The sequence below is a fragment of the Macrobrachium nipponense genome, chromosome 23 (genome assembly GCF_015104395.2).
Source record: "Macrobrachium nipponense isolate FS-2020 chromosome 23, ASM1510439v2, whole genome shotgun sequence".
Taxonomy (NCBI): Eukaryota; Metazoa; Arthropoda; class Malacostraca; order Decapoda; family Palaemonidae; genus Macrobrachium; species Macrobrachium nipponense.
Genome location: NC_061090.1, coordinates 7,261,105 through 7,278,197, shown reverse-complemented (window position 1 = coordinate 7,278,197; position 17,093 = coordinate 7,261,105). Strand labels below are relative to the sequence as shown.

Below are 17,093 nucleotides of genomic sequence, written 5' to 3'. Positions count from 1 at the left end.
TCACAGAGGTATCGGAGGAGGACAGCTTATTCTTCCTACACCATCTTCTAAATACATCCCACTTCGATTGATAGACCCGGATAGTTGACGATCTCCGGGCTCTAGCAATTGCTTTCAAAGCCTTGCTTGAAAAGCCTCTCGCTCTGACCAAACTTTCGATAGTCGAAAGGCAGTCAGAGCAAAGAGAGCGGGGAGGTTTGATGGAACCTCTTGAAGTGGGGTTGTCTGAGAAGATCTATCCTGTTTGGAAGAGATCTTGGATAGTCCACTGTCCATTCCTGTACCTCTGTGAACCAATCTTGGGATGGCCAAAACGGGGCGATGAGAGTTAATCTCGTCCCTGTTGATGCTACGAACTTCTTCATCACTACTCCTAGCAACTTGAATGGAGGAAAGCGTAAGCGTCGAGTCCCGACCACTCCAGTAGCATGGCATCCACCGCTATCGCTCTCGGGTCTTCTACTAAGGAGCAGAAGTTCTCTATCCTCTTTGACAGGAACGTCGCAAACAAATCTATCTGCGGCCTCCCCCACAGGTTCCACAGACTTTGGCAGACTTGCTCGTGCAGAGTCCACTCCGTGAGAACTTGTTTCGTCCTGCTGAGCCTGTCTGCTCTGATATTTCTTTCCCCTTTCACAAATCTGGTCAGGAGGGTAATATTCCTCTCCTCCGTCCATGACAACAGATCCTTCGTTATCTCGAATAGGGAAAACAAGTGCGTCCCCCCCTGTTTTTTTATATAAGCCAACGCCGTAGTGTTGTCTGCGTTGACTTGAATCACTTGATTTCTTACTTCTGACTCGAAGAATTTTAATGCCAGAAACACTGCATATAGTTCTTTGGCATTTATATGCCAATCTCTTTGTTCTTTCTTCCATTTGCCAGAGACTTCTCTTGCCCCTAGAGTCGCTCCCCATCCCGTTTCTGAAGCGTCTGAGAACAAGATTTGGTTTGGGTTCCGAACCTCTAGGGACACTCCCTTGTTCTCTTTGAGTGGGAGCAGCCACCACTTTAGGTGTTTCTTCACCTCTAATGTTACCGGAAACGTGTCCGACAGATGGCCCTTCTTCCAAGTCCAAGATCTCTTTAGGAAGAATTGTAGAGGCCTTAGATGAAGTCTTCCTAGGGATACAATTGTTCCAGGAAGAAAGATCCCTAGAAGGCTCAGCCACTCCCTGACTGAACTCCTGTCTTTCTTTAGGAAGGATGTAACTTTCTGAATCCCCCGAAGAATCCTTTCTTGGTAAACGGAAAAAATAAACCCGAAAAATCCCCGAGAATTCATCTGAATCCCCAAATAAACTACGTATGTCCTGACTGGGGGTCATCTGCGATTTCTCGAGATTCACGAGAAGTCCTAATTCCTTTGTCAATTCTAATGTTTTTCTTCAGATCCTCCAAACATTGTTCCTGGGATTTTGCTCTTATCAGCCAATCGTCTAGGTACAGAGAGACGCTTATGCTTCCAGGTGTAGCCATCTGGCTATGTTCCGCATCAGGTACGTAAATACCTGTGGAGCCGTGGAGAGGCCGAAGCACAAGGCCCTGAATGGTAGACTTTCCCTTGAATCACAAACCTGAGATACTTCTTTGATGACGGGTGAATAGGAACGTGGAAATATGCATCCTGCAGGTCTAGAGAGACCATCCAGTCTCCTCTTCGCAGGGCTGAAAGTACCGAGGCAGAAGTCTCCATCGAGAACTTTTTCTTTTTGTTCCACATCATTTGTTCAGAATGCTCACGTCCAAGACTGGCCTCCATCCCCCGGATGCCTTTGGAACTAAAAAACACGGCAGTTGTAAAACCCCGGAGAGGAAGGATCCTGAACCTCTTCTATTGCCTCTTTGTCCTTCATTCCTATCACCATCTGAAGAAGTATCTCCCTCAGAACAGGGTCCTTGTACTTCGCCGACAGTTGCCTTTTGGGGGAATTCGACAAAGGTGGTCTGTCCTGAAAAGGTATAATGTAACCTTTCCCCAAGACTGCTAGCGTCCAAGGGTCGGCTTCCCTTATCTTCCATTCCCCTACGAAGTTTAGGAGCCTGGCTCCTACAGATGTTTGGAGGACCTTGCTGCTACTTTGATTTCTTGAAAGATCTAAAGGAGGACCTTCCTCGCTTTTTCTGCTGTCTTCCTTTTCGTTGGAGGACGAGAGGTGGAACCTCTCCGAAAGGGCCACTTACCGGGAGTACGGAGTAGTCTTTCTTCGCGCTACTGGTACTGTTTGGTCTTGACTTTCTTGTTGGAGGATTGTACTAATAAGTCTTGGGTTGCCTTTTCAGCAAGACTTTGAAAATCTCCTTCACCAAGTGCGAAGGGAAAAGGGGGGTGGTGATCCGAGAGGAGAGCGTATAACAGGGCTGACCTTTGTGAAGGAGAAACCGCTTTGGTTAGAAATGAACCAAATAATGATCTCTTCTTCACTACTCCTGCTCCAAATAGAGATGACAATTCTCCCGATCCATCCTGAACCGCCTTATCCATACAGGATAAATGCAATGTAAAACTTCAGGTTCTAAAACATCTGGTTCATTAGCCTTCTTGGCCAGCACTCCAAGGGACCAATCCAAGAAGTTAAAAACTTCTAGTACATGGAAAAGTCCCTTGAGGTGTTGATCCAATTCTGACATGCTCCAATATGCTTTAGCTGTATTCAAAGCATGTCTTCTCGATGCTTCAACCAAGCTTGAAAAATCCGCCTCCGCGGAAGATGGAAGCATAAGCCCCATCGCTTCCTCTGTCCTGTACCATATTCCCCTCCTACCTCCGAGCTTACATGGAGGAGTGCAAAAAACTGTCTTCTGAGCTTCCTTCTTCACCTTCATCCAATATTTAAAGATTGAATAGCTTCTTCATTGATATGGCTGGTTTCATTTTTAAATACGAAGACGATTTAGGAACCTTGCGTACTGGAGAACAGAGATCTCGGGGAAGGAGGAGCTGCAGGGCTTAGAGTGTCTCCAAATTCTTGTAGGAGAAGAGAGGCTAACACTTTGTAGTTAGATACCCCCTCATTGTTCGGGGTCTTCCTCCGACACCTCATCCAACTCCATCCTAGAAGGAGAGCGAGACTCTTTTATTAAGATTCTTTGTCCGTAGACATATTCCCTTTAGGAGAAATACTCTAGAAGGAGAGAGACTGAACAGATCTAGAAGTTCTCCCTTCCTTTCTTATCCACCAAAACATCCTGAGACATGGAGGTTTGAAACCGTAACCTTCGATGTACCAGGTTGCTTCCTTGCATTAGGGTTTTCTACTTGTAGGAGACTCGCTATCCGAAGACATTGAACATGAAAAGATCTTCTATTACCCCTTATAACTTTCGCTCTTGCCGCTCTTCATGATCAGCTGGCGCCTTGCGCCTGACTGGCGCTTCGCGCTTGGTTGAATCTTCTGGCGCGGCTGGCGCCTCACGCTCGGCTAGCGCTTCGCGCCTCGCTGGCTCCTCTTGCGCGGCTGGCGCCTCGCGCTCGACTCGCGCTTCACGCCTGGTTGGTGCTTCGCGGCAGTCCATCGCGTCGCGTCTGGCTGGCGCTTCGCGCCTGTATGTCTCTCCGCGGCCGCCTGGCGCCTGGCGCCTGGCTAGCGCTTCTCGCCTGGTAGGCGCTTCTCGGCAGTCTGGTTGGCGCATCGCGCCTGGCTGGCTCGTCGCGTCTGGCTTGCGCTACGCTCCTGGATGGCGCCTCGCGCCTGATTGTCTCTTCCTGCTTGTAGGAATTCTCACGCGCGGCTGGCTCCTCGCGCCTGGCTAGCTTCTCGCGCCTAGTCGTCTCCTGCGATATCGGATAGGGCCTGGTTGCCGCGTCGCGCCTGATTGGAGCCTCGCGCCTCGCGCCCCGAACTCGCGGGTCTGTGAAAAATAGACCCTTCATCCGATGAAGAATCTTCTTTTCTGGGAGGTTGATAGTAAGGGTTTTTTTGATTCTTCACAGGAAGATTAACATCCTTTCTTCTTGGAGGATCTCTCGAAAGAACCCCGACTAGAGAAAGCAATAGACTCTTGCATATCTTTTAATATCTTCGTCGTTTCTTCTCTCTGGTCTAAACGAGAGGAAGGAGAGCCTTCTTTCTCCATTCCCCACAACTTATCGGGAGAAGCCAAAACCTTTGCTTTCTTATTCTCTGTCGGGGAGTCCTCCGAAAAATGTTCCGGACTCGAGTTTATACCCGATTCTTCCCAAATCCTCTTCAAGGGACGAGAACGATCCGCTGATCTCCATCCTCTTTTAGGTGAGGAATTCTCCGATGACGAAAAACATTCACCGTAGAATGCTTTTTCTAATGCGTTCTCTGGCAGTCTGTGACGTTACAGATTCTGCCGAAAGAGACGTCTGACTGGTGGGGATCCTCCATAACCTCCGTTAGGCTTTCGACATTCCTTCTCCTCTGGGCTTGGGAGCTTTGAAAGAGGTCTAGGCCTGGAGCGTTGTGAAGCCAATCAGACGCCTCCTCCACTTCACTGGGGAAATTCACATCCACTTTCCACGCACTACTTTGCTTACCTTCTATGGCAGCCATTTTACGCTCCATTTTCATAAGCGCAGCTTTAAGGCTTGCTATCTCCGAAGCAGAGTCCGTAGGATCTGCATTCGGAGAAGGACCTGAAATATTACAAGGAGCGTTCATAATGTTAGAGGAGGGTACAATATTACTCACCAAACCACTTGAAGATTGAGAGCTAGGCTTGGTTTTGGAAGATGACTTCCTTAACCGGTTCTTTCTCTAATTTCCTTAAATAAGAAGTTAGAGACTTCCACCCTTCTTCAGCACTCAAACTCTCAACATTCAATGACAAGTGTTATCCATCGAGCATTCCATACTTCCTGCATCTTTTACATACAGTGTGAGGATCAACCGAAGCTTTCGGCATTCTCACCTTGCACCCTTCATTCACACACATTCTCACCACACTTCCAGAATCAGACATCATGATGAAAATTCCAAGCCAAAATCCAAATAACGATCCACAAAAGCGTATGCCAGTACACGATCCACAACGATCCAAATACGTCACCAAAGGGTCCAAAACGATGATCAATTGTATCCAAAAACGAATCCAGCCGAGATACCAACAACGATGTTTGCCAGTATGGCCGACAGAAAAAATCTGATGGAAAACGGAATGGGTTTCCTATTTCCCGCCACCCAGCGGCGGCGCGTGGATCACCTGACCTACCTGTAGCGTGTGCGCGAAATTCGAAATTCTGTCGGCGCGACGGAGTCAATAGCTATGTATATATCTGACAGGTAAGTTGAATGTATAAAACCTTATTTTATCATTAAAATATAATTTTCACATAAGTGACTTACCAAACAATTACACTAGCTGACTCTACATTACCCGGAAGGTGGGTATATGGACAGCTTTATGAACAAAAACAAGTCATGTGCTCACATTATATATAATGTCTGCAGTACCTTACCTTGTGAGAGAGCAGCTACAGGTAGATACTGCCTCTGGTCGGCGCTCTCATCACATGTAGGAGACGTGGCAGTAAAGGCCAGGGTCGTCCCTACTAATGGTGGGATTTTTGCAATCATGGATCTTCACCGATGATTGACCAAAACAACAATAATTTGCCCTTACCCTGGGTGAAAAGACCAGATAAAAACCACACAAAACCATCACCTACACTAAAAACCATATGGTACCCTTAACCAGATATAAGAACTGGTGGGTACTTCAGGTACATGTACCCCCAGGCTTCCCACAAACTCAAAAAACCTCAAATTCAAGGCGAGGAGATAGTAGAGGGAAAAACCCGGGTCCCCCTATGCTTCCTCTCCCAACAACATTCCCGCTACTGACAACGGTCCCAATCTAAAGCAGTTTTCATAAGTAGTTTCTACCTCCTTCAAATAGTGTGATGCAAACACCAATTTCAACCTCCAGAATGTAGTTTGCATAATGGAGGATAGAGATATATTCTGTCTGAAAGTCAAAGACGTTCCTACTGCACGAATCTCATGCGTCTTCACTTTAAGCACCCTAAGAGCATGTTCCTGAGTTTGGGCATGGGACTTTCGTATGTCGAGGTACTACTGTATACCTGTATTTACCTGTATATCATCACTTACAAATATGTTTTCCCAATCTTTGTTTAATTCTTCATTTATTTCTGACCATTTTATATTCTTACTATAGAAAATGATATTGTTAAGATACAATAAAGTTTTGTACATACTTACCTGGCAGATATATACTTAGCTATAGACTCGGTCGTCCCGACAGAATTTCAAAACTCGCGGCACACGCGACAGGTAGGTCAGGTGATCCACCATTCCCGCCGCTGGGTGGCGGGGTCTGGAACTATTCCCGTTTTCTAAGCCATAATTTCTCTTCCACCTGTCTCCTGAGGGGAGGATGGGTGGGCCATTAATCGTATATATCTGCCAGGTAAGTATGTACAAAACTTTATTGTATCTTAACAATATCATTTTTGTACAAGTAACTTACCCAGCATATATACTTAGCTGATTGGCACCCTTGGTTGGCGGCAAGAGACAGCTAAAAACAAAATAATACTTAACTAAATACATTAAAAAACAGGGAAAAAAAAACAACCTATGTTCTTGGATAACATAATCCATTAGTTCCTACCTGATTGGGCTGAAGACTTCATGAACTAACTGTCGATGAATCTGCTTTGCCTCAAGAGTTTCAACGTGGAATGAACCTAATGGTTGAAATAAACTCGTTTGATCGTGTCAATGGGGGGCTAGCCCGCTTACGCGACAGAGCCTATACTGGATCGTACCAATGGGGGCTGACCCACTTACATGGTAGAGCCTTGACCTTTTGTCATATCAATGGAGACTCGCCCTCTTACATGACAGTTAAGGTTTATTAAAAAAATTCACAAAGAGCACTGAAGCCAATCCCGATCACCTGACCATGTTAGTATTGTTATAATCTATGAATTGTAAGAGGGTTCCCTATTCCCTCTGACAATTAACCAATAAAACAACCACCAATAAACAGTAATTTAAGCATTAAACTAAATAGGAAGGATTAGCCTCAGCCCCTTCTCCCAGCACTGAATTCGCCAACGAAACATACGCTCCCAGAGCAAAGCACTTTTCGTACGAAATTTTAACGTCTCTTAGGTAATTCGAGGCGAACACCGAATTACATCTCCAAAATGTCGACTCTATAAGAGCCTGAAGAGACCATGTTTTGTGAAATGCCATAGACATAGCTATGGCTCTCACTTCATGAGCTCTCACTCTGAGAACCTTGAGATGCTCTTCTTCACACTTAAGGTGAGCTTCCCTTATTACATCTTTTATGAAGTATGTAAGGGCGTTCTTAGAAATCGATCTTTTCGGATCTCTTACAGAGCACCAAAGACTTTCTTCTGTACCTTTCAGCAACTTCTTCTTCTCCAGGTAGAACTTGAGTGCCCTGACTGGACACAAAGTCCTTTCTAGTTCTCTCCCTGTTAATGAAGATAGTCCTTTTATCTCAAAGCTTCTTGGCCAAGGCTTTGAGGGATTTTCATTTTTTGCTAGAAAAAATGGTTTAAAGGAGCAAATCGCTGAATCCTTCTTAAACCCCACTTTACCTTCCAAAGCTTGCAACTCGCTAATTCTCTTGGCTGTTGCTAACGCAAAAAGGAATAATGACTTTCTCGTTAAGTCTCTAAACGAAGCTGCGTGAGACAGGTACAAATTTTTCCGACATTAGGAACTTGAGGACCACATCCAAGTTCCAGCTAGGCTTCTGATTACATGTTCTTTCGTGGTCTCAAAAGACCTTATAAGGTCATGAAGATCTTTATTATTCGTCAGATCTATTCCTCTATGTCGAAAAACTGAGGCCAGCATACTTCTGTAACCCTTCACTGTTGAAACTGCCAGGTTACAGTCTTTTCTCAAATATAGGAGAAACTCTGCGATTTCAGTTACAGAGGTACTGGAGGAGGATATTTTCTTTCCCTTACACCATCTTCTAAACAACTCCCACTTCGACTGATATACTTTAGAAGTGGAGACTCTTCTGGCTCTTGCAATAGCCTTCGCCACTTCTCGTGAAAAGCCCCTTGCTCTGACAAGTCCTTAGACAGTCTGAAGGCGGTCAGACTTAGAGCGGGGAGGTTTTTGTGAAACCTGTCGAAGTGGGGTTGTTTGAGAAGATCGTTCCTTAGTGGAAGCGATCTTGGAAAATCCACTAACCACTCCAGCACCTCTGTGAACCAATCGAGAGCTGGCCAGAGGAGCGATGAGGGTCATTCTTGTTCCTTCCGAGCAAGCGAACTTCCTCAATACTTCTCCTACTATCTTGAAAGGAGGGAGGCGTATGCATCCAAGCCCGTCCAATCTAGCAGAAAGCTGTCTACTGCTACTGCTTGAGGATCCGAGATCGGGGAGCAATAGGTTTCTAATCTGTGATTCTTGTTGGTCGCGAACAGGTCTATATTGGGCCTTCCCCACAGATGCCAAAGTTGTTGGCAAATCTGAGGATTGAGAGTCCATTCCGTGGGTAGGACTTGTTCTTTTCTGCTTAACAGATCTGCCCGGACATTTTTCTCTCCCTGCACAAACCTTGTGAGGAGAGAGATCTTCCTTTCCTGAGCCCAAATCAGCAGATCCTTTGCTGATTCGTACAGGGAAAAGGAATGCGTCCCCCCCCCCTTGTTTCTTTATATAAGCGAGGGGCTGTTTGTGTTGTCCGAGTGAATCTGAATCCCCAGACCTGAGACCTGTTCCTCGAAATGAACCAAAGCTAGATGAATGGCTGTTAGCTCTTTCTTGTTTTATGTGCCAGGACACTTGTTCTCCTTCCCAAGTGCCTGACACTTCTTCCGAACCTAGGGGTCGCTCCCCACCCTGAATCTGAGGCGTCTGCAAACAACGCTAGGCGAGGGTTCTGTAAGCGAAGGGAGATTCCCTTGCTTAGTTTCTGTGGATCTAACCACCAACGGATATTCTCCTTGATCCCTTTCGAGATTGGAAATGTATCTCCTAGATTGTTGGACTTCCAATCCCACTTCTCCTTCAGATAAAATTGAAGGGGTCGTAGGTGTAGTCTTCCTAAGGAAACGAACTGTTCCATCGAGGAGAGGGTCCCCAGTTAAGCTCATCCATTCCCTCGCGGAACAATGTTCTTTCCTTAAGAAGACTGCCACCTTTTCTAAGCAGCGTTCTCTCCTTTCCTGCAAAGGATACGCTAGAAAATCCCAAGAATCCATCTGAATCCCCAGATAGACAATACTCTGCTGGGGAGTCAGCATGGATTTCTCGCGATTTACTAAAAGTCCTAAGGACTTTGTCAACTTTAGAGTAACTAATAGGTCCTCCAGACATTTTTTCTCCGATTGGTCTCTTATTAGCCAATCGTCCAGATATAACGAGATCCTGATCCCTTCCAGATGTAGCCAATAAGCTACATTCTTCATGATGTCCGTTAAAGACTTGAGGGGCAGTCGAAAGTCCGAAGCACATCGCTCGGAACTGGAACACTTTCCCTTGGAACATGAACCTCAGATACTTCCTTGCTGCCGGATGAATTGGCACATGGAAATACGCATCCCGAACGTTCCAGGGGACCACCCATCCCAGTCCCCTGGACGAAGAGCAGATAGAACAGAGGAAGACGTCTCCATTGAAAATTTCTTCTTCAATACAAAGAAATTCAGGGCACTGACGTCTAGAACCGGTCTCCATCCCCCCGATGCTTTCGGTACCAGGAAATAGCCGATTGTAGAATCCTGGAGACTGGAGATCTTGAACCAGTTCTACCGCTTCCTTGGAAATCATCTGTTCCACTGCTTGCAAAATAGCAAGCTTTCGGACCGGATCCGAGTATCTTGCGGTCAACTCCCTTGGAGTTGTCGTCAAGGGAGGATTTTCCCTGAAGGGGATCAAGTATCCTTTTTTCAGGATAGAGAGGGACCAGGAGTCCGCTCCCTTCTGCGCCCAGACTTTGGCAAAGTGGAGTAGTCTGGCGCCTACTTTCGTCTGGAGGACTTCCTGCTCATCTAGACTTCCCGAAGGACCTTCTAGATGGTCTACTCCTTCTATCTGGTCTGCGACCTCTAAGAGGGGCTCTAGAAGAGGAGGCACCTCGAAAGGGCTGTACAAAAGAGGGTCTCTCTTTTTTCTCTATAGGCACTGCCGGCCTAAACTTCTTGGCTGAGTGCGTGAGGAGATCCTGAGTTGCCTTCTCCGTAAGAGATTTAGAAACCTCTCTAACAGTCTCTTGTGGAAATAGGTGCGGGGATAACGGTGCAAAAAGAAGAGATGTCCTTTGCAAAGGTGAAACTGCTCTTGCTAAGAAAGAGCTAAAGACCGATCTCTTCTTTAATACTCCCGTTCCAAAAAGAGAGGCAACTTCAACGGAACCGTCCATGACCGCTCTGTCCAGGCAAGCCAGGACGCTCGAAAGTTCCTCCATGGAAACAAAGTCAGTGTCCTGAGCTCTCTTCGCTAAAGCTCCCAAAGCCCAATCCATAAAATTGAAGACTTCTAGGGTTTAAAGAGGCCCTTTAGAAGGTGGTCTAGCTCACACATGCCCCAAGTTGCCTTAGCAGACAGCAAAGACTTCCTCCTAGAAGAGTCCACTAAGGAAGCAAAATCCGCCTCTGCGGAAGAAGGAAGGCCTAACCCCATAGGTTCTTTGGTCTCGTACCACCTTCCTGGTTTGCCTGTTAACTTGGAAGGAGGGCAGGAAAAAACTGTCTTGCCCGCTTCCCTTCTGGAAGTCAACCACTCTGAAAAAGTCTTTAATGCCTTTTTCATACAAAGAGCGGGGCGCATCTTGACGAAGGAAGACGACTTGAGAGCTTTAGTGCTAGACATCAACGATCCTGGTGAAGGAGGGTCCGCAGGATGAAGGGAGTCTCCGAACTCCTTTAGCAGCAAAAGAGAAAGTCTCTTGTAGTCAGAAACTGCTACATCTACTGGCTCGTCGTCTTCCGATACCTGGTCCAACTGATCCACAGAAGGAGACCGTTTTGGAGTGATCTGGCTCTTCCCGGGAGAAGAACTCCTTTCCCGAGAAGGGGAGCGCGGAACATTAGCACTTCTATACGAAGAGTGAGGCTCCTGCCTGTCGGAAACACTCTTGCGCCTACTAGACTCTTGTTGTCTAGGTTCGCCAGGTTCGTGGCGCTTGCTAGGCTCCTGGCGTCCTGATTCAGGGCGCTTGAAAAGATCCCCGCGTCCTGATTCCTGACGCTTAACAGGCTCTTGGCGCCCTAACACTTGACGCCTAACGTACTCCTGGCGTCCTGCCTCCTGGCGTCCTAACTCCTGGCGCCCTGACTCCTGGCGCCCTGACTCCTGGCGCCCTGACTCCTGGCGTCCTGACTCATGGCGTCCTGGCTCATGGCGTCCTGATTCCTGCCTTCTAGCAGAATCCTGACGTCCTGAATCCTGTGTTCTGAGAGGCTCTTGACGCCCTTTCTTGCGTCTTGCTGCCTCTTTGCGCCTGTCTGGCTCCTGGTCCTGCAGACCCAAAGGATCCTGATACTTAAATCGGTTTTCCGGTTCCTTGAACCTAAACCGATCGAGACTTCTGCTCGATTCGCGGCGTCTCAGAGGGCGCTTCGGGGAAGACAGCCTATAGGGCGAAAGGACTCTTCTCTCAGGAGAACAACTCCTATCAGACGAGTCTCTCGACGAAGGCGATAAACGCCCTGGAGATCGTGAGGGTTCTCTCCTATACGAAGAGGGGCGCTTAGCGGAACTCTTAACAGGGAGCGAAACATCCTTCCTCCTTGTAGAGTCCTTCCCTACTGCAAACTCTAAACATAGGTGAAGCCTTAGCGTCAGACATCGTGAAAGAGTAGTCAAAACCAAAGTCGAAAAACAGTCCACAATAAGCGTATGCCAAGCCAGAGAAAAAACAGAATACGTCACCAAAAAACCAATCCAAATTCTCGGCAAACGAGTTGAAATCCAAGATGGAGGAACGAACAATAGGTGTTGTCCGTTCAACCGACAGAGAAATTATGGCTTAGAAAACGGGAATAGTTCCAGACCCCGCCACCCAGCGGCGGGAATGGTGGATCACCTGACCTACCTGTCGCGTGTGCCGCGAGTTTTGAAATTCTGTCGGGACGACCGAGTCTATAGCTAAGTATATATCTGCTGGGTAAGTTACTTGTACAAAATTGTATTTTCCATATCCTTCCCACTTTTTCATCTCATGCTTATCTGTTTTCACTTGCTTTGGAACAGACTGTTAATTCTATGACATAATGGTCTGAAATACTTGTATTATACACTATGATTTCTTTAACATAATTCACCTCATTCACAAATACTAGCTGTAAAGTATTATCCTTTCTTGTTGGTACGTGATTTATTTGTTGAATGTTGTGTTCTAGTAGCATGTCTAATAGCTTTTTGAATTGCCTTTTATCTTCTGCACCACTATTACTCTCATTTTTATATGTATAAATACAACCACAGTCTCCAATTCGTTCTTTCCAATCTACGAAAGGAAAGTTAAAGTCTCCAGATAGGAGTATATTCCAGTCTTTGTGATATCTACATAAATCGTCCAATAATTCTATTACTTTGTCAAACTCTTTAGTATTAGAGGGCCTATATATTACAATGTTCACTAATTTTTCAGATTCAAATTCTACTGCTATTAATTCACAGTCTTAGTTACTATACTTCTCATATATTTTTTCCTTGATTTATGTCTCTCCCATATATCTCAGTTCCCCCTTGATTCCTATTTTTTCTATCTGACCTATAAGTTTGGAACCCCTTTATCTGATCATCATCACCAGTCTCTTGGGAATACCAGGTTTCACTTATATTCATTATATCTTATTTTTTCAGTCTGGGTAAGCTCTTCTAGGAACTCTATTTTTCTTTTTGAGTTACTCGTAACTAAACCCTGCGCATTCAATACTATGATGGATTGCATGCTATCCCCCATCATTTAATATCGGTAATAATAAGGATTTTACCATGTCTCTTTTCTGTTCTGGTATGTTGATCTTTTCTTCATTTCCAGAAATTCTGACACTAAAAAATCCAACTTTTCCAATATATTTGATCTTCCATCATCATATTTATTAATTTTGTGTACGAATCTGCTTTTATCTCCTTATCTGCACCATCCCCTAGCATTGTATATACAGTGCTTGTTCCTTGCACTGTATCTGGGTGCTGTTGCTTGAATTCTCGATGCTGACATTTCAAAACGCGGTGATGGCTTGTTTTTTTCCTTCACCTCATGTTCTTTGTTCCTTTCTTTATTTGCTTTATTTGCCAGAGAGGGACCAATACCACAGACGTCATGTGCTCTAGCCTGCACAGACACAGCGGCTGAATCATCAAGAGTCAAATACGCCTGTCTGATAGCTTAACGTAACCAAAAAGAGATTGTATTCTTGGACAACTCTTTCTTAGAATGCCCCGTGTTAACAAAAAGCCTACGACAACCTGGCCAAGATGTCGTGTCCTCTTAATGATAGCAACACAGAGCGCTAACAGGACACAACAACAGCTCCTGAGAATCAGCGCCCACAAAGTCATCCAGAGATGGACTGGAAAAGGAGGCGAACCTGTCATCCTGCACCGAGGGATTCTAAGTCTTAGCCACGAATTCCGGGACAAATTCGAACGACACTGATCCCCAACCCCTGGTGTGCTTCACATCATAGCTAAGGCCATGAAGCTCCCCTACTCTCTTTGAAGAACCCTGCCAAGAGGAAAAGTTTTGAGTGTCAAGTTCCTGTCGGATGAATGACGTAAAGGCTCATTAAGAGCTTTAGTGAAACTTCTCAGGACCAAGGCAACATCCCACATTGGAGCTTAAGCTCCCTCGGAGAACGTGACTGCTCAAACCTTTTAAACAGTAAGGAGAGTTCCCAGGAAGAGATATCAACACCTCTAAGATGTAACACTAAACTCTGAGCCACCCTGTAGCCTCTAATAGCGAGACGGACAAGCCTTTCTCATCCCTGAGGAAGACCAAAAAGTCTGCTATGGCCTGAATAGAGGTTCTGAGTGGAGAAAAACCCCATTTACAACACCAATCACAGTAGATCGCCCGTTTACCTTGGTAAACGACAGAGGCAGATTTCCTGAGATTGCTGGACATATATCCTGCTGTCTCCTGAGAAAAGCCTCTCGCTTGGAGATACTTGATAGCCTCCAACCATGAAGAGACAGGGATTCTACTGACTGGTGGAATCTTTCTAAGTGCGGCTGAGAAAGATGCTGCTGCTACGGGGGAATCTCCCTTGGCACCTCCGACAACAACGCTAGCAGATCCAGAAACCATTCCATCTGCGGCCACAGAGGGGCCACTAATGTCATCCTGAGATTTTGTGAGCTCATCGTCCTATTCGGCACTTGCAGATCAAACAAAACGGAGGGAAGGCATATACCTCCAGGTTGTCTCAGGGATGTTGGAATGTGTCCTCCGCTAACGCCAGAGGATCCGGAACCACCAAACAGAAAACCTCTAGTTTCCTGTTGAACTAGGTTGCAAAGAGGTCCAGCATAGACCTGATGAAGGGACCACTCTGTGCCTAGGACTTGATCCCGACGACTGAGTTTGTCCACAACCACGTTCCTTTTACCTGGGATATACCTGGGATATACCGAGAGCACAGAAAACCTTGAGCTCCCAGGCACATACGTTGGCAAGGTCGAGACAACACAGAGGAAGCCATAATAACACAAGCGCACACACACACAGACAAGCAAAATAGCGAAAACGGGCAAACAACCAGGTAAATGGCCGAGAGTAAGCAACCACGACTCTCACCCAGGCAGTTAAGAAAAAGACTAAGCGCAATAGCATGAGTGTGCGATCTTTAACCAGTTTTCATCCAATATATGCACGCTTTGCCAGATCACACAGATTCCTTGCTTTTCAATCTCCAATTGTTCAACCGGATCCACCTAGGCGCTAGTAAATTATCCTATCGTTAAGACCTCAGGTTTGTTTGCATATGAACAACTGTACATGGATAAAAATAAAATACTATCTCTATAATTCAGTAATTTAACCATTGAGCTTCATTATTCATTATATAAAAGTTGCATTATGACAATCTTAATTCCTGCAGCCATTTTCATTACCTTTGATTAAAACTGATAGTCTGAAGAGACAGCAAATCAGCAACACTGTCCAAAGTGAGGGAGGTGAAATTGGATAGCACATATGTAATTGATGTGATTTTCTTCAACTTCTCAGGGGCGATACGAACCAAACCATCATCCAACGATCTTACGTGACTGCACACAATCTTCAAGAAAAAATATGTGTAATTTACTGATCTGTTATTTACAGTGGTCATGTTTTTCAAAAGGATACTACTCACTTTTAAAAAATTATAATAAAAATACCATCACTTTTTCATACTAAAAAGTATTAAAAATTATAGCACACACACTTTTTTAATAGCTCTTATATTTTGTAAAAACAAACCACTTTTCTTCCTTATAAAGCAGTTCTTATACTGCAACTGGTTACCCTAGAAATAGTCAATCATAGAACAGGAACTTGTGTCATTTTCAAGGTGGATATCCCCACAACAATGTGAAGCACCACATACCATGTCATTAAACATTGTTTTGGGCCTCAGCAAACATTGTGCCACATAACAGCAAGTGGAAGGATAAGTAAAACCAAGTGAACAGACTCAGTGGTAACCCATGGCATTCAAATCTACTCCCTGGACTTTTCATGTCTCCCTCTTTTGAGTTCTGGTTGCTCCCTGTAGACCGTTGTCAGTCCAAATCATATAATAAACAAAAATTATTTCCATATGATAAATGCAATTTTGTATAAGCTTAGGCCAGTATCCTGCCTTTTTTTATGAAAGGTATTACTAGTGAAAGTAGGCTTCACAGTCCATTTCATAAACTGAACCAACCTCCAGGTGTAATTTAACCTAATTCATTAATATTGCACCTTTTTACTTTTTTCCTATTTTAATGTGAATTGCCACAGCAGCTTGTTTTTATCAGCCAGCAGTTTCCATCGCTGCAATATAGTGTTGCCACGACAGAGGCTAGGCAAGAAATGAGGGCAATGACCTCGAGTTGACTGTTCAACCGACAGTTCTACTCTTTATGAGTCGACGCTCATCCATTGAACAGTTGTGGGTGGACTGACAGGTAAACCCGAGCGTGAGTGCCTGGTCTTATTCTGCTTCTACTTCATTTGTATTAAAGACTTAGGAGTGGGGGTGTCTCATGTTGACAGCCAACCCTACTCTTTTTATCTCTTGTTACATATTGTCTAGAAAAATTCCTGCCATTTTGTGCTTGTTTCCTCTCCTTGATTAATCTATTCAGAGATGGAGACTTCAACCTTTCTTAACTTCTTCTCAACTCAAGGTTCATTAGGGATGAACAGGTCTTCAACAAACTCAGCCCCTTACTTTGTCAACTGATGCCTAGAGGTTAACTAGCCAGATAATGTGTCAGGAAAAAGTTTGTGACCTTGAATACATCAACTACCATTCTTGATACTGGTTACTTTCCTAAGACAAAACTCAGATGGAAGTCCATTTATAAATTTTGCTTATACAATTATATATCTTGAAATTGTCTATAAAAGTGATACAAAAAATTCAAATGAATAGTCATAATTTCTATCCTACTCAAAATAAATATACATTATTGTAAGCTCCTTTTCCCATTATGTGAAAGGTATGGAACATACTAACTTAAGATAGCAGCTTGTAGTTTAAATATATTTTGCTATTCAGATTTTGGTTCAACGAAATATGACATATAACACTAAAACAAATGAGACGGCAATTAACACAATACCAAAGTTTTCATCTACACTTAACACATCAGACTGCACAGAACATTTGGAAAACTATAGGAAGTACATACTGTAGTAAATATCATTCTGAAAAATTTACAAACTTGAATCGACATTAATGTTTACCATACTTACTCTTTTAATGTAATCCCCAATTTCTTATGCCTGAGATAAAGGAACTCACCTTGAATTCCTCGGCATTCTTTTCAGGAATTTCATAGCAAAGGTCTTTGTGATTTTCACTGCTTTCCAGTGGCTGAATGCGAGCCTGTTAGAAATAATCAGGAATAGACAATTATTAGGGACATTCCTTTTACAGGATTAGTTTACAGGGT

At 44.6% G+C, this 17,093-nt stretch overlaps 1 protein-coding gene across 1 annotated transcript in view; it reads right to left on the bottom strand.

The window, feature by feature from the left end:
- LOC135198503 (uncharacterized) overlaps positions 1-17,093 on the bottom strand; it is a 143,641-nt gene that overhangs the window by 69,557 nt on the left and 56,991 nt on the right. The window contains exons 3-4 of the mRNA XM_064226125.1: positions 16,943-17,026; positions 15,060-15,226 (exon numbers count right to left, since the gene is read on the bottom strand). Coding sequence (XP_064082195.1) covers positions 15,060-15,226; positions 16,943-17,026 — 251 coding nt within the window. The remainder of the gene's footprint in view (positions 1-15,059; positions 15,227-16,942; positions 17,027-17,093) is intronic.